This window comes from Capricornis sumatraensis, chromosome 2 (genome assembly GCF_032405125.1).
Source record: "Capricornis sumatraensis isolate serow.1 chromosome 2, serow.2, whole genome shotgun sequence".
Lineage (NCBI taxonomy): Eukaryota > Metazoa > Chordata > Mammalia > Artiodactyla > Bovidae > Capricornis > Capricornis sumatraensis.
This window is the reverse complement of record NC_091070.1, coordinates 193,005,539-193,023,460: the sequence shown is the minus strand read 5'-3', so window position 1 is coordinate 193,023,460 and position 17,922 is coordinate 193,005,539. Positions and strand designations below refer to the sequence as shown.

The 17,922-nt window shown below is 45.1% G+C and overlaps 1 protein-coding gene across 2 annotated transcripts in view; it reads right to left on the bottom strand.

Moving 5' to 3' along the window:
* Nucleotides 1-2,627: 2,627 nt before the first annotated feature.
* YIPF1 (Yip1 domain family member 1) overlaps nucleotides 2,628-17,922 on the bottom strand; it is a 35,736-nt gene continuing 20,441 nt past the window's right edge. Inside the window, exons 8-10 of one of the 2 annotated variants that reach the window (XM_068965429.1) lie at nucleotides 17,682-17,864; nucleotides 13,504-13,634; nucleotides 2,628-3,276 (exon numbers count right to left, since the gene is read on the bottom strand). In XM_068965429.1, coding sequence (XP_068821530.1) covers nucleotides 13,545-13,634; nucleotides 17,682-17,864 — 273 coding nt within the window. In that variant the 3' untranslated portion in view covers nucleotides 2,628-3,276; nucleotides 13,504-13,544. The remainder of the gene's footprint in view (nucleotides 3,277-13,503; nucleotides 13,635-17,681; nucleotides 17,865-17,922) is intronic. The other variant, XM_068965430.1, reaches the window with a different exon arrangement.

The window sequence follows — 17,922 nt, the reverse complement described above, 5'->3', positions numbered from 1 at the left end:
CAGGTGCAGGAGCTTGTGTCTACCTGGATTTGGGGGCACACCACCCTCCCAGCACATGGATGTATTCACCAAACCCGAAACTCTCCACACCCAGTTCTTTGGGTATTCTTATGGAGGCTTCATCGCATAGACATGATTGATTAGTAACTCTGTTTCTTGTTCCTCTCCTCTCTATGGAGAATGGGGGTTAGGGATGAAAGCTCCAGGCTTCTGATCATGGCTTGCTTTCTTGTGACCAGCCCCATCCAGGGGCCCCCAAATCTCCTAATTAGAACCAAAAATGCTCTACTACCCAGGAAATTCCAAGAGATTTAGGAGTTCTGTCAGATACTTCTATAGCTCAAGAAACAAGGGTCTCAGAGGCTCTCTGTCAGGAACTGGTGCCAAAGACCAAACATCAGGACAGAAGATTCTCCTAGTACCCCTATTCACAAGGGCTTTACGGGCTTTTGTCAGGAACTGGGACAGAAACTGACATATATATATAAATATTATTTTACAATATGCTTCTGGTCTTCAATAAGAGAAAAATCTTGTCACTTTTGGTAAGAGAGAGGAAGGAGAGGTGACAGATGGCTTGTACAGGGGAATTCACAGGATCCACATGTGTAAGAATCACTGTCTTGGGCAGCAGAAAGAGTGAGCCAGGGCACCAGTTCAGAGGGTGACTGGAGAGTATGAAGGCCAAGTTCTTTGAAGAGTACTTGAAGACAAAAGAAATATTTAACTGGAGAAAACTCAGGGGGCGCAGAATAGCCGCTTTCAAACATCTGAAGTTATCAAAGGGAAAGAAGCTTTGCCTCAATTTGAGAGCCCAGGGTTAGCGCTCAGACCAACCAGTGAAAACCGAAGAGGCCCTTCTCACAGCTTGAGCGGTTCAGGAGGAATGGCTGCCTTGGTGAGGCTGAGGCTGGTGACTCCTGAGTAGGGATCACTGGACCTTGGATCCAGTGATCCACAGGACCAGAGACCTTGTCTGTTTTGTTCGCTGCCCCAGTACCTAGAAAGGTGATCAGCACACAGTAGGTGCATAATATATGTATATTTGTTGAATAAGGTAATGGGGGTGACATTCAGCATTTGATAGGTTTGCCAAGGTGACCTTAATCAGCTAAATGGTAGTCTGAATTTGTGCGTAGCTTCCTTTATCTCTGTGTTGCTCTCAATTGCTAAGTCATGTCCAACTCTTAGCTACTCCGTGGACTGCAGCACGTCAGGCTTCCCTGTCCTTCACCATCTCCCAGAGTTTGCCCAAACTCATGCCCATTGAGTCAGTGATGCCATCCAACCATCCTCATCCTCTGTCACCCCTTTTCCTCCTGCCTTCAATCCTTCCCAGCATCAGGGTCTTTTCCAGTGAGTTGGCTCTTCATAGCAGGCAGCCAAAGTACTGGAGCTTCGGCTTCAGTATCAGTCCTTCCAATGAATATTCAGGGTTGATTTCCTTTAGGATTGACTGGTTTGATCTCCTTACAATCCAAGGAGATTACCTGCATTATCAGCCTTTTAACTCTAAATGCATCTTCGCAGTTGTCTCGCAGACACATGACACAACACACAAATTCATGGGGAACTCTGGTGCTGAAGAGGACAACAGAAGCAAGGGCAATCAGCAGTCCTGACCTGGCAGACATCAGGTGTGGATGGCATGAGTTTTGAACACAAAGTATAAAAAAAGTGTCTTTGAGGTGTCACTGGCTTCTCCCTTTCATGAACTCTAGCCAGGAAGTAATGCCACCTGGAAGAGGCGCTCAAAGGGCTCTAAAAGAATTTTCCAAAATATGTATGTCAAAATAGGTAATAGGTAAACATGTTCTGTTCTTTTTTAATATTTATTTACTTGGCTGCACCGAGTCTTAGTCACAGCACATGAGATCTTCAGTTGCAGCATGCTCACCCTTAGTTGAGGCATGTGGGATCTAGTTCCTTGACCAGATATTATCGAACCTGGGCCCCCTGCACTGAGAGCACGGAGTCCTAGCCACTGGACCACTAGGAAAGTCCTCGTAAGCACTGTTCAATACTTCAGTTCAGTTCAATTCAGTCTCAGTCATGTCCAACGCTTTGCGACCCCATGAACTGCAGCACGCCAGGCCTCCCCGTCCATCACCAACTCCCGGAGTTCACCCAAACTCATATCCTTCAAGTCAGTGATGCCATCCAGCCATCTCATCCTCTGTCGGCCCCTTCTCCTCCTGCCCCCAATCCCTCCCAGCATCAGAGTCTTTTCCAATGAGTTAACTCTTCGCATGAGGTGGCCAAAGTATTGGAGTTTCAGCTTTATCATACTTAGAGGAGGAAAAATTCTGATGTTCATTCTAACCCCAACACCCCAAAAGTTAGCACATGAAGTCAAGACTCCCAGCAGCACGCTGCAGGCTGACAGTAAAACATCAAAGAAGAAGGCGAGGTCAAAGTCATGAAGAACAGACACAGACATTATTATTATTATTTGCATTTTGTATTTATTTTGCAACCATTAGATTCAGCTGCCCACAGTCAGGTCACCAAAGACAAATTTTCAGACTCACTATGAATCCAAACCAAAGTTCATAGTTTGGCCACTTGAGGATGGCAAGGGGAGCAGAGGCTCACCTGGGTAATCTGTACACAATCCAAAGAAAAGTACCCCAGTTAGGATGGAACCATCTCAGGGATTAAGGGCGTGCCTAATGTGAAGCACACCATGTGACTGTGAGAGACAAATGCCAGGCACCAAAGTAGCCTCCCACCCCCTTGTATTTCTCCCCAAATCAGCGCACAGTCACAATGACAACCAACAGCATAACGAAGAGCTGAATGACATGGGTCTCAACTCAACCACATTTAACTCGTTTGTTAAATAGGAGATGATTAGGCTTCAATGTGGCACCACCCAGATGTGGGGTGTTGGGTCCATTCCATCCATCTTCCTGATGCCTTTGGTTGTTCTGCCTTTCTGCAGTGGATGCCATGTCCAAAAGAGCCACACTCCAAAACCCATCGAAGAGAACTGAAGAGCGAAAAGAGTCACTCTCAAGACAAAGATTCACCCGTACAGGAAAGATTCAGAGAGATAACTTCGACACCAGAGCAGTCGCAGCCACCAGCTCGCCAAACCTAGAGCCTTGAGTCCTGATTTACAGGTTACAGGGAAGACTTACTGCTAGCTCGGAGATGACATTTTAAAGTTTTTCTCCATTTCTTTGGAAACCCAGTGACTTCCTTGGACACAGATCCCAAAGCTACCTTCACCCAGTCTCCTCAAACTCTTCTTTGTGATTTCTCTGTTTGGTGCTAGAGGAGAAAAGATAAAAGAAAATATGGAAGGGACTTTCCTGGTGGTCCAGTGGTTAAGACTCCACACTTCCACTGCAGGGTGCACAAGTTTGATCCCTGGTCATGGAACTAAGACCCCACATGCTGCACACACAGTCAAAAAGAAAATAAAAAGAAATATGGAGGGACAGAAAAAGATTCAGGAGCTGAGAGATGACTGTGTTTATTTAAACACAAGCTGGAATCAAGATTGCCAGGAGAAATATCAATAACCTCAGATACGCAGATGATACCACCCTTATGGCAGAAAGTGAAGAAGTACTGAAGAGCCTCTTGATGAAAGTGAAAGAGGAGAGTGAAAAAGTTGGCTAAAAACTCAACATTCAGAAAACTAAGATCATGGTATCCAGTCCCATCACTTCATGGGAAATAGATGGGGAAACAAAAGTAACAGTGACAGACTTTATATTTTTGGGCTCCAAAATCACTACAGATGGTGACTGCAGCCATGAAATTAAAAGACACTAGCTCCTTGGAAGAGAAACTATGACAAACCTAGACAGCATATTAAAAAGCAGAGACATTACTGTTCCAACAAAGGTCCATCTAGTCAAAGCTATGGTTTTTCCAGTAATCAAGTACAGATGTGAAAGCTGGACAATAAAAAAGGTTGAGCGCCAAAGAATTGATGCCTTCAAACTGTGGTGTTGGAGAAGACTCTTGCAAGTCCCTTGGATAGCAAGGAGATCAAACCAGTCAGTCCTGAAGGAAATCAACCCTGAATATTCATTGGAAAGACTGATGCTGAAGCTGAAGCTTCAATACTTTGGCCACCTGATGTGAAGAGCTGACTCATTAGAAAAGACCCTGATGCTGGCAAAGATGGAAGGCAGGGTGAGAGGGGTCAACAGAGGATGAGATGGTTGGATGGCATCACCAACTCAATGGACATGAGTTTGAGCAAGCTCCAGGAGATGGTGAAGGACAAAGAAGCCTGGTGTGCTGCAGTCCATGTTGTCACAAAGAATCAGACACGACTTAAGCAACTGAATAACAACAAGCATAAGGCTATACACGGGACAATGGCAGGATATGAGGCAGGATAAGTAGATTAGGGATACATTGTGGCAATACAGGAGTCTGGGTTTTCTTCTTTAGATGACAGGAGACCAAAAAAAAAAAAAAAAACAACAACATTAGTTTTTAAGTAGAAGAGTGATGCACTCAAAGGCTCAGTCAGATTTATAAATTTTAAAGACGCTCATAGCTACATAACACATACTGGTGGCTCAGCAGGTAAAGAATCAGCCGGTAATGCGGGAGACCTGGGTCAATCGCTGGGTCGGGAAGATCCCCTGGAAGGGAGTGGCAACCCATTCCAGTATTCTTACCTGGAGAATTCCATGGCTACAGTTCATGGGATCACAAAGCGTTGGACACGACTGAGCTACATATAGGATAAATCAGAAGGAGGAAAAGAAATGAGACAGAGAAACCCATCAAACTATGACCATAGTTTGGATGTAAGATGGTCAGGTCCTTAGCGCTGGGTATGGTACTAATAGGGCAGATCTGAGAATATTTCCAAGGTAGCATAGACAAGTCCTGCTGACAGATAAGATGTGGACGATAAGAGGACGGAATCTACATTGATGCTGAGGTTTCTAGCTTGAGTGGCTAGGTAGATTTCTTTTTTTTTCAGCCATGCTTTGTGGCTTATGGAACCTTAGTTCCCCGACTGGGGATTGAACCTGGGCCCTCAGCAGTGAAAGTGCAGAGTCCTAGGCCCTCAGCAGTGAAAGTGCAGAGTCCTAACCCCTGGACCACCAGGAAATTCTTCCGTAGATTTCTTAATTTATCCAACAAATACTGATGGAGGATTCATGTGCCAGGCACTGGATACAATGATAATAAGGCAAACATGGTTCTAACTCTGAAGAAACTTAACAGTCCAGCAGGGGAAACTACGGGATAAGCAAATATATAAAACATAATTTATGCAAGGTACAATGAAAAGAGAAGTCACTTAGTAGTGTCTGACTCTTTGCGACCCTATGGACTGTAGCCCGCCAGGCTCCTCCATCCATGGGATTTTCTAGGCAAGAGTACTGGAGTGGGGTGCCATTTTCTTCTCCAGGGGATCTTCCCAACCCAGGGATCAAACCCAGGTCTCCCGCATTGCAGGCAGACACTTCACCATCTGAGCCACCAGGGAAGCCAGGTACAATGAAAGGGCATGATAAAGAATCAAACCTAGTCTGGAGTCAGGAGTGGATGGTAGTGCCATTCACTAAGAGAGGAAAATGTAAGAAGATCTAGTTGCTGGGCAGATGAGTTTAGTTTTGAACATGATGAATTTGTGGCATCTGTTGGTACACTTGGTCGAGGATTTGCAAGAAATGGGAACAGGAAAGAGAGGTAAAGATATGGTCAAACCCAGGAAAGATGAGGGAATGTGGCAGAGAGGGGTTCCTAATGCATGGCCTTCCTCCTAAGAGAATGAGCCAGGCCTCCCTGAGGACCTCATCAGGGGAAATGTCACAATCAGGGTCAGTATTTAAGCACACCACAAAGGTGATGCTGAGGCAGGGGAAATCTGCCTAAATCTACCTGCTCTAGAAAAAGGAAAAGTTGTCAATCAAATAGCTGTGAAAAGTAGTTGGAGAAGGGTAGATGGTATAATGTGATGGAAGGCCAGAACCTAAAGTCCTGACTGGCCTTCTGGTAAACATCGGCGTTGGGTTCTGAAATGCCAAGCAAAGGTAAGGACAAGCCAGCCCACAGGGAAGTCATGAAAAATTCTGTTTTTCTCATGTTTCTAGCCGTCTGTTCCAAATTAATGTCAAGACTGGACAACAACATGAAGACAGAAAATTCCCTCCTCCCACTGCTAACTGTTACTAGGTGGCCTGTGGGGCAGAGGCTGGAATTCCTGACATTTAGGTTGAGGATAGTAAGATCCCTTTTGGGCCAGATGTGGTCCATAATGTCACTACCAGCCAGGGCTCCTTCGCCACTGTCAGGCCTAAGACTTGGCCCCTGGTCACTTCTGGCCCCCACTGTGGCAGCCCCTCTGTGCCATGCCCTGCTCCCCTCCTGGCCCCATCCCTGCATCCAAGCGAGACAACGTCAGACAACTGCCTCATCTGAGGCATTCCAATCCGAAGTTCCCAAAGGCATGATTCTCTCTTTAACTTAGCAAGGCCTGCTCATCTGTGTGATGCAGGAGATATAAAGTTGGACTGTGGGGGACTTTCCTGATGGTCCCTGCTCTCAACACAGAGGGTGGGCCTGGGGATTCAGTCCCTGGCCGAGGAACTAGATCCCACACATGCTGCAACTAAGACTCGGAGCAGCCAAATGAATTAAGAAAGAAGCTGGGCTGTGAAGTCTGGGGAGATAAGGACCTGTCTCCATTATTCACGAGTAGCCCAGTCCTCAGTGAAGAACACGAGTTTCCAAGCAACTTGGCAAATGATCCAAGTTTTGAATGCCATGTGGTATGTACATAATCCTCCCTTGTTCAAAATCAAGCTTTCCCCAAATGCCTGCTGAGTGCTGGGGCTATAATGGTAAATAAATCTCTGACCTCAAGGAACTCTCAGTCTATGAAATCACAGTTAATAAGAAAATGGCCATAAAAGAGAAACATACAAAGAGCTCTACCACAGCCCAGAGAAATAAGTAAGTAATATTATCTGGAGAAGTAAAGCAAAACTTCATCAAGGATAGAATATCTGAAGTAGGTCCTGAAGAATAAATAGGAGAATAAATAAGAAGTTTCCAAGCAGACAAGGGAGGAAACAGCATACTCCAAAACTTAAAAAAAAATCTTCAAAGATTTTATTTAAATTTTTTAATCTTTTTTATGCCATGCTGCACAGTTTGTGGGATCCTACTTCCCCAACCAGGGATTGAACCTGGGCCCTGGCAGTGAAAGCACTGAGTCCTACCCACTGGACTACCAGGGAATTCCCTTCAAAGGTTTTAAAGTAACATTTCCAGTAGTTAAAGGTAGTTTGGAACTTTTATTACTAGATCATTACGAGTGCACGGTGGGTGAAACAGGTAAGTACTTCTGTGGTGGGTTTCCCAAGTGGTGCAGTGGGAAAGAAGCCACCTGCCAGTGTAGCAGATGCAGGGGACTTGGGTTCATTTCCTGGGTCAGGAGATCCCCTGGAGGAAGAAATGGCAACCTACTCTAGTACTCTTGCCTGGAGAATCCCATGGACAGAAGAGCCTGGCCGGCTGCAGTCCACAGGGCCGCAAAGAGTCGGACACGACTGAGCAACTGAGCACACTCTTATGTGGCAGTCCAATTCTATCACCAGCGGTATCAGTGAGAAGTGAAATCCTCAACACAGGAGAAAGGAGATATGAATGTATGATAAAAGCAATTTCGTAAGAACTCTGTAGTACTGACCAGGAATTGGAAGTATCAGTATGAACTCACATATGTTCTGTCAAGCAAACAGCCATCATACACATTGGAAAGGCCTGAAAACAATGACCAAGCCAATTCCAATGAGCAGCAGTAGCATCCAGATTGTGACCTGAAAATGCTATTTCCCCACTAAATGGAACCAGGAGTCCTTAGAGAAATGGCCCAGTCTGGATCTGGAACACGAAAAGTTCAAAATAAGCCGAGAACAGTTGGTTATAACAGACAGCAAAGCAGTTAAGAGAGACTCCTAGAATTGTGCCAACAAGACCCAGGGGCCAACTGGCGTCCAAATATAGGACAATCTGAGCATCAATAAGCATAATATTTGCAATGGCCTGAAACTAATTGGTCATTGCTGCAGAGTCCTAGTGAGCCAACTACAATTTTGAAAGCAGGGAAAAAAGAAAAAAATCATTTATCTTGCTTTTCTTATACATAAACTGTATCAATGGACACCCAAACAAATGAAAGGAAATTTTTATTAAAGAAATATTCTAGTTAATAAAGAAAGAAAGATAGAATTGAGATATCACTGTTTTAAAACCCCTACTGATTCAGTGAACCTAAGCATAGCTTATTAATGGCTCCTAATATCAAAAAGAGAGATAATTGGACATTATGAGTTTATGGATGGAAGAATTTACAGCACACATCAAGTAGTCTTGCCAAAGAAATCATATCTGAATCTGATCAATCCTTTAGATACAACCATCAATTCACAGAAAACAGAGGACAGAGTTATATGTTAAATGATACCATGGAGAAACAATCAGCAAAATCCACGATAAATGAGCTTTCAACAAATAAATGGCAAAAGGAAAGAGAAAGGAGAGATGGAACAGAACTCTATAAGTTAAAAGGCACTTAAAGGCAATTATCCTGCAATTTAAAAGGAAAAAAAAAGGCATTTAAGGTGCCTTCCCTGGTGGTCTAGTGGCTAAGACTCTGCATTCCCAATGCAGGGGGCTTGAGTTTGATCCCTGGTCAGGGAACCAGATCCCATATGCTGCAATTAAAACATCCTGTATGCCGCAAAGGAGATCAAAGACCCTGTGTGCTGCAATGAAGACCCACTGCAGTCAAATAAATAAATACATAATTTTAAAAATAAATAAAAGGCATTTAAGAGATATACTACCCAACTGCAATATGAAATTCAAACACTGAATGTATTTGATATTAAATAATTATGATTTTTAAAATGTGATTATGGTACTATAGCTAGGTTTTGCAAAGAGTGTGTGTGTGTGTGTGTCTGTGTGTGTATATATATATATATACATATTTTTTTAAAGATTGTTTTAGCCTTTTATTTTATGTTTATTTTTGGCCACACTATGTGGCTTGTAGGATCTTAGTTCCCTGACCAGGGATCAAATCCAGGTTCATGGCACTGAAAGTACAGAATCCTAACCACTGGACCACCAGAGAAGTCTCTGAAAAGAGTATCTTTTATAGATACAGAATATAAATGTTTATGTATGAAAGAACAGGATGTTCTAGATTTGCTTCCAAATAATACAGGGGAAAGAGATGGAGAATATATGGGTATATGAATGAGACAAGACTGGCTGTGAGTTGACAACTGTTGAAAGTAAAAGAGGGGAGGGGTACTTAGGGATTCATTATACAATTCGGTCTATGAGCGTGAGAGGAGATGCCAGCTTAAAACTCGACAATAAAAAAAACTAAGATCATGGCATCCAGTTCCATCACTTCATGGCAAGTAGAAGGGGAGAAAGTGGAAACAGTGACAGATTTTATTTTCTTGGGCTCCAAAATCACTGCAGACGGTGACTGCAGCCATGAAATTAAAAGACACTTGCTTCTTGGAAGGAAAGCTATGACAAACCTAGACAGCGTATTAAATAGCAGAGATATCACCATGCCAACAAAGGTTGTCCATATAGTCAAAGCTATGGTTTTTCCATTAGTCATGTATGGATGTGAGGGTTGGTCCATAAAGAAGGTTTAGGGCTGAAGAATTGATGCTTTTGAATTGCTGTGCTGGAGAAGACTCTTGAGAGTCCTTTGGGCTGCAAGGAGATCAAACCAGTCAATCTTAAAGAAAATCAACCCTGAGTATTCACTGGAAGGACTGATGCTGAAGCTGAAGTTTCAATACTTGGGCCACTTGATGTGAAGAGCCAACTCACTGGAAAAGTCCCTGATGCTGGGAAAGATTGAAGGCAAAAGAAGAAAGGGACGGGAGAGGATGAGATGGTTAGATAGCATCACCAACTCAGTGGACATGAATTTGAGCAAACTCTGGGAGATAGTGGAGGACAGAGAAGCCTGGAGTGCTACAGTCCATGGGGTCACAAAGAGTCGGACACGACCTAGTGACTGAACAACAGCAACACATTTTCCACTAAATAAATCAAATAAAAGAATAAAAAGTTATTGTGCTGACCCACTTGCCATCGCAGGTTCTTCCAATTTTCCTCAAAGAAAGGGAACAAAGAAGAAAACTGAGAAAGAAATAGCCCAGGCATTGAAGATGGGTTCTCTGGGAAGGGACACTGCAGACGTGGTGTGGAAAAAGAATAAGGGGCTGTAAAAAATAGTGTTAGCTATGCTGTGAAATCATGCAGTCTGGATACTGTGTTAAAGGGGATTATAGCACTGAGTTAAAGCTGATTTCAGAATAAAAGAACGGATGTAAAAACATTTGAAGTTTTGGCTTATGAAATGAACTCTTGATGTGAGTGAGTGAAAGGATAATTGCATATAAACCCTGGGTATCAAATCAGGAGGGTTTTAATTACAAAGGAGTTTCCTGAAGCCCTCTGTTCATCTCTTAACAAAGCCCATATCACACAGCAGTATAATTATATGCCAGTCGCCCTCCTCTGGACAGAACCACTTGTCATTGCCCCTGGGAAGGCAGTCCCAGTCTGGATACAGGCCTTCAGACACTCCATCCCTCAAGCCAAAGTAAGATTCCCTAGGTCCACCAGGGTCCTGGCTCAGAGAAGAAACAGCACTGGCTCTAAGGTGATGTTCTGTGCTTAGCCTCTCAGTCATGTCTAACTCTTTGTGACCCCATGGAGCCCACCAGGCTCCCCTGTCCATGAGGATTCTCCAGGCAAAAATACTGGAGTGGGTTGCCCTCTTCCAGGGGATCTTCCTAACCTAGGAATTGAGCCCAGGTCTCCTGCATTGCAGGCGGATTCTTTACCATCTGAGCCACCTGATAAATATATATAAAACAGGAAGGAAAGAAGAAAGTAAAATATTCTTTAAAATATCCCAGTGACTTATGTAGGGGTAGCATCCCTGATTACAAGTAATCAGAAGCTCCTCTATGATCCTCAGGTTCCAGGGAGAGAAGGGGTTAATGCTCTCCCAGCAATTCCTTTCAGGCTAAGCCCTCTGATCCACAGATTTACATGAGGAAGGTTATCTGCAAGATAAAAAGTCATTCCTTTTCCTGAAAGCTGGGAGTCCAGAGATTACAGTGGGAGGCACAGTCAGCTCATAAATCTGCAGGGCTCAAGGCTCTGGGCAGCCCTTCTCATTGACAAAGCAATTGATGCTTCTGCCAGGGAGGCTCCAAAGAAACTGTCTGTCACTATCTCATTTAGAGACTTGACACCAGCACCCTTCGATAGGTCAGCTGGTAGAGCAGAGGACTGAGAGGTGATTAGAGACTAGACACCCAAATGGAAACACCGACACCCAAGTTTATAGATGTGAGTAAAGCCCAGAGACACTGAACCCAGATGCCAGCTTCTGACTCTCTCAAGGCTGACAGCACCTGGGACACTTGGTCTGGAGACGTCATAACCAACTGTATGGAAGGAACTGAAGTCCCTGGCCAGGAGCAGGCTGCAAGAGCCCCTCTGCAGGTTGATGTCAGGTGTTCCGAGGCAAGGCAGACAGCCAGACAGCTATGTGTCCTCCACCTCTGTCCCTCTGCAGCTGAGCTCAGGTTTTCTTGTTCGAGGTGATGTGAGTCCACAGCACATCTCAGTGTCTCAATGAATGGCCTGCATCTTCACTCTCCCAAAAACCACAGGAAACCGACTGCTCGTTTCAGAAAAACGGGCAATCAGTTGCTTCTGCTCAAGCAAGACCCTCTCTGTGAAGCCTTCCCCCAGGCCAGGTGAGCCAGTGCTTCTGTGCTCCCACAGTGCCTATCAACTAACAGCTTGGCCACTGCACTTCTCACATAGCCTGGCCCACCGCCTGGTCCTTATCTGATGAGCTGTTTTACCCATGGACCAAAGTGCCTTGAGGCAGACTGTAGCTGATTTTCTAAATCCCCAGTGCCTCAAATAAACTTTGAGTGAGAATGTAAATGGTGATCCAGGACTCAGCAAGCCAAGACACCTCTGGGTAAAAGCCCATATCCTGACTCTTGCCTGAATCCTACAAAGTCACCTCCATCTACTCAACAGTAATAAAGCACTTGCTCTGTCCGTGCCAGGTGGGCATTAAGCCAAGACCTGGGAGTGTGAGTGAAACAAGAGTCCCTTCCCCGTGGACCTCAGATCCTGCTGAGGCTTTCTCTGCTAACAGTTAATGGAATCCATTTGCAGGATGAGCTGGACAAGCATGCAGACAATTAAACAGTTATGCAAACAAGCTACCACATGCTCCTTCTAAGGCAGTGGGCTCCAAAAAGCAACCCACTGAGGTAGTGGAAGGAAAATATTAGAATGTCTATGAATATTTCTCTTTCATCAAAAAGTAATGAATTAAGCTTTAATAGTTACTACATGGATTGACAATAGTCTTTGCAAATGCTTCAAATATACACCTATCACTGCAGGTATGTGCCTGTGGCAGACAGACTCCAAAAAGAGGGGATATATGTATATGTATAGCTGATCCACGTCGCTGCATGGCAGAAATTAACACAATACTGTAAAGCAACTGTACTTCAATTAAAACAAAAAAAGATTTCACTTTCAAAATGCAGGTGGTGCAGGTTTGATCCCTGGTCGGGGAACTAAGATTCCACATGCCTTGTGGCCAAAAATCCAGAACAGAACCAATATTATAAAAAATTCAATAAAGACTTTAAAAATGGTCAAAAAAAATCTTTAAAAAAAATGACATATAATAGAGCACGTAATGGAATCACAAGGTAAGCAATGACTGCTGGAAGGGAAGGAACACTTCAGATGACTAGGTCGGCTAGTGCAAAGGCAGGATGCATTCCAATGATGGCAGCAGTTCCGCAAGCCTGCAGGCTCAGAATACTGAGGAGTGGGACAGGGAGGTGAGAGACCAGCCGAGGAGGATCAGGGTCTTCTTCCTGTACTCTGACACCCTAGGCTAACCACCAACAGTGGAATCATCAAAGAGGCCCGAAAACAAACCAGGCATGAGAACTGGTACCCTTCAGAGAACTGCATGAGTAATTAAGGAGAGGTCATACTCTAGGTCTGAGGCCAGCCTGACAAGTCACAGAGAAACTGGAGAGAACCATCAGACTGTAACCAAATGGAATAAATCTACATTGTGCTGCTGGGAAGGCGACAGGAAGTAGAGAAGATGCTGGAGTCAAAAAGCAGGAACTCCCCTTACAGAAGAATCTGGGAGATCGTGTTTCCCAAACGGATAAAGACAGATGAGCGAAAGTAAAAGTGGTAGTCGCTCAGTCAAGTTTCCCAAACGGATAAAGCCAGATGAGTAAACTTTCCCACTGAAGCCTCAGCAAGAGGGACATACACATGGACACGCGTATGCACACACACCACACTGGATCGTGCTGATGGATATAAGGGTCCAGGCCTCTTGATGTTTGATGTTAACAACAGGACTGACGTCCCTGCCCATGGTTACTGTACCTCACAGCAAGAAGATGAAAGATACTTTCTGGCTTTCCTCTTTAGCTGGACTTGGCTGCTACAACTGTTTGGTTTGGGGCAGCTGTGCTTGTTAGGAGATGGTCCATCTCTGGTGCATCAAAAAAGTAGGCCTGTAGGAAAAGGAGACCCAGGAGGAGAGTTAAAAAATAATGGTCCAGGTCAATGTCCTAGACTCCACGCTAAGAGCTCTTCTGGGCCCTCGTGGCCTCTACATTTCCCCCACTGCTCTGGTGATCACTGAACTGTCTCTATTTCTGTCTTACACTCGACTGCACGCCTTCTAAATTTTTGCTACCACTTATTAAGCACTTGCTACCTATGACTCAATCTTCATAACAGCCTGGTGAGTTTGTTCTCATCACTCTCATCTGATAGATGAAGAAACTGAGGCTCAGGGAGGCTGTCATTTGATCACGCACACATGGCAGCAAGAGATGCAGGCAGGACTCAACGGTCCGTCTTTCCAGCTGCAAAGCTCAAGTTGTTAACCACCACAGTCTCTCCTCCGAAGACCAGGTCCTTCTTGTCTCTGCATCACCAGCCCCTCATGTAGGGCCTGGTACACTGTGTAGACAATCAATACTTAATGAACTGAACCAAGACAGGCTGCTGCTAAACCAGTCGGCTCCCCCTAAAGACCTTTCAAAGAAAGTGCTAGGCAGCCTTTACCTCTTAATTCTTCACCATGGAAATGAAAGGTTTGATAAGTGCTTCCACTCGCCATCTACAATTTAACTGTCAAAAATCAGAAGGAGGTGGAAGACTGGAAAACATTAAGGAGGATCTTCCCACTTGTTTTGGTGTCTGAGAAGCCTAATGTGAGCCCAGGAAAATACCAGTCTCATAGCCTTGAATGAGGGTTGTTCGAAGGACAGGTGAACCCATTAATAAATCCATGACCACTGCCTGCGCTTCATTCCTGCCTGGAGCAGGGACCTCAGGAAGGTGAAAAAGATAAAAAAATCCCTAAGAACCATCTCACCAGCTCTACGCTCTATTAGCCAGAAGGGGGCGCCAATACACCGCACTGGAGTTTCCCCAAGGCACTTTCTATTTTAAGTTAGCGCTTCAACAGTCCATTTCAAAGTTTCTAGCTGCAGACTCCCTCTAGTTTGTCGTCCCTGGAGAAATGCTATTGGTTTTGAAAGCCTTCCTCCCCAGGGCCCCTTCCAGCAGCTCTGTTTTCTGAAGAAGGAGAAGAATGGCACTAACCCGAGCAGAGGCCAGGCCACGCTGCTAGCGTTTGGTCCCTCCAGTTATCTGGCACGTGCTCTGGGCCAAGACGCCCCCAGGATGCAAGAACAGCAACTCTCTTCCAGGCTCCTGGAAGAAACCCTCACCAGACAGAACAGGCCAGAAAGCCCAGGTTCTAAACCTGGCTCTGCTAGGAACTCACACTATGACTTTGGACAAGTCTTATCCGTAGAATGAGACTGTAAAAATAATCCCTCATTAATTTCACAAACAACAGGGCACAGACATTCTATCGGTAGCTGTAAACACCTCAAACGTAGGCTTGCACGCATGCTCAGTGGCTTCCGGCATGTCCGACTCTACGACCCTACAGACGGTAGCCTGCAGAGAGCCAAACATAGGTTTGGGCATCTCCGAACATACCAGCCAAGAACGCACCCTCTTCTCTAGTGGCTCCTTAGTCATCCCTGCCAGGTGTATTCCAGGATCAACTTAGATCATGTACAGGTACAAGCGCCGAGGAGCCCTCGGCAGGTGTAGGGCTGTCATATACTTCACTGCACTGAGGCAAACACACCAATTCACGTCTCCTGTTGCAGAGCAGAAGGCTAACCAGTCCAGTTCAGCCGGTGCCCCTCAGCTCAAATAACTCCCCTGATACTTCTTCTCCCATACAATGATGATAATTGCACGCATCATTCATTCTTACAACAGCAAAAATGTTACCGTGTCTTTACTTCTTCTAAGTGAGGAGGTAGGGTCTACGGGGCGAACTAATAAGCAAAAAAGCAAGGAGAGATGGAGCTGAGACTAAAACCTGTCTCCTAATGTCTGCCTCCGCCCTCCTGCATTGTGCATCTCCCCCAGAAGAGAACGGAGGAGGCCGTCTCCAGGGTGGACAGCAGAACCCAAGCACGGTGGCCTCCTCAAGGAGAGAAAGCTGTGCCTCCCCTCCAAGAAGTCCTGTACCTGTGATTAGCTGCCTGCTCCACCATCCAACCTGCCCCATTTCTCAGAACCCTCGGAACTGGACAGGGCAATGCCTTTTCTGCTGCCTCCTTCTCCCCTCCAACTTCTCAACCAGGCGTGTGAGTGTGTGTGTGTGTGTGTGTGTGTGTGCCTGGGTGTGTGTGTCTGTGTGTCTCTGTGTATGGGTAAGAAGTTCAGGAGAAAGATGGGAAGCCACCAGGGAGAAGCATCAATGAAAGGGCACTGCCCTTTTTTGTGACCTGGGACCACTCTTACTGGGGGACTCGGCAGAACAGGCCACAGAGTGGCCCCAGCAATTTCTGATAACCCAGGCCTCTTTTAATAACTTCTTTACATCTGAAAAAACCATCACAGCATGTGATGGGTTTTCACAGCCATTTCACTGAGTCTCACTAAAGCCCATGAAACATAAACCTCCCCGGCAGAAAGGGAAGCGCAGGCACTCAATGCCAAGGATATCCCAGTCTGGTGTTCTTTCTACTTGGTTATGATGCTCTCTTTTAGAAAACTGCTGGGTAGTAAGATGGGCAGGTAAGCCCTAACTTCGGTGTCATTTACCCCGAGAGGGAGGAGCAGGCCTGGGAGGTAGAGATCCCGGCCGCAGGTACCAAATTAAATGTGTTACCAACGCTACCTCCCTGCTTTGCAGCCCTGTCTGCCTCGCTCCGCTCTGTTCTTTCCAGAACTGAACGTGGCAACACCTTTCTCCTGCCTCCTTTCCTTCACCAACTTCTTAACAAGGAACGTAACACACACACAAAATTCAAAACAGAAATGGGAAGATGCCAGGGAGAGGTGTTACACCGAGAGAGTCAGTTTCAATAAAAAGCACATTCTTCCTCAGCAGACAGGAGGGTCACAGCATTTGGAAGCATCAGTCCAGAGGTTCCAAGTACCAAACATGAAGAGTGTCACTCTGCTGTGAGTCCTCTGTCTCAAGGGGTTAAAGCTTAGACACATGTAAAATGCATGTCAAGCAACCCCGTGTTTCAGAACTTGGCACTTTCTATGAGACTTGCTGAATGATAAAGTATTGGGATCTTATTAAAGCACTCAATGAGACTATGATTGTCTAGAGAAAATATTAAAGATCGAACAGTGCCAAAGATATATCCTGTTGCAAAGCCTGACCAACGGTCTGGCCATGTGCTATGTGGACATCTTCCTATGGGCATCAACCACCTTAACATTCTTGGACTCAAAATTTTTAAAAACCTATACCAGTCCTGGTTAAGGCTATTGGCAGCAAATTTCATACAGTGTGTACAGAAATTAAAAAACCGTATCTCCTTATGATCAAAGGAAATAGACCTAATTTATGGGCATTTATGGGACAAGTTCCAGGTTAAGTGCTTTATCTGTATTATTTTATCCTCAAAACAACTTTCTGCGGCAAGAACTATTATACCCATGTTACAGATTAAGAGATCCAGAGAAGTTAGGTTCCCTGCCCAAGTTTACACAGCTGGTGACTGATAGAGCTGATCTTTAACCTGGGTGCGTCTGACTCAAAAAGTACATGCTCTTCCTTGAAAGACACCCACACACATTAACTTAAACATTGTTTTAAATGTTGTTCATCTTAAAAATAACTTCTCTTCTTAATTTTGACTTCATTCTCAAGTTCTCCATCTGAGTATGTGCAAAAACCCAGCAAAGGCATCTAGAGGTCGAACTCTCAGACCTCTGCTCCCCAGCCTTACGTGAAGACACTCATTCATCCCTACTTCCTCCAGCCAGACATCAAATCTCAACCAAACTTCAGAAATCAGATAAAGTCAGAAAACAAAAGAAATTAGGTGAAGTCAGAGATTACAACCAAATTCTCATGACTACTATTTCTCATCCAGCAGAGTCTATTTAAAACAATATTTATTCCAGGGAGCCAGCTTTGAAAGAACCATGGTGTCTAAGTTTGAGGTCTTAGCATGGCATCTAAAGCACACCAGAAGGGCATCGGAATGAGACCGTACCAAGCAGCCCACAGAAAGCAGCATGTGAAGCAACACAATCGTCACAATTGTGGCCAATGCGATGCGTCGGTTGTCCTCACGAACAGCTGGCCAAAAGGTCATTGCCAAGACAGAGCCCGAGATGCCCAGGGCAATCATAACTAGAACCCAGCGGACCGCTTTCTGGGGGATGATCCACAGTATCTGAAAGAAAAGGAGGGCGGGGAGGGTTAGTTCAGAGTGGCATTTGTTCATTCCAGGC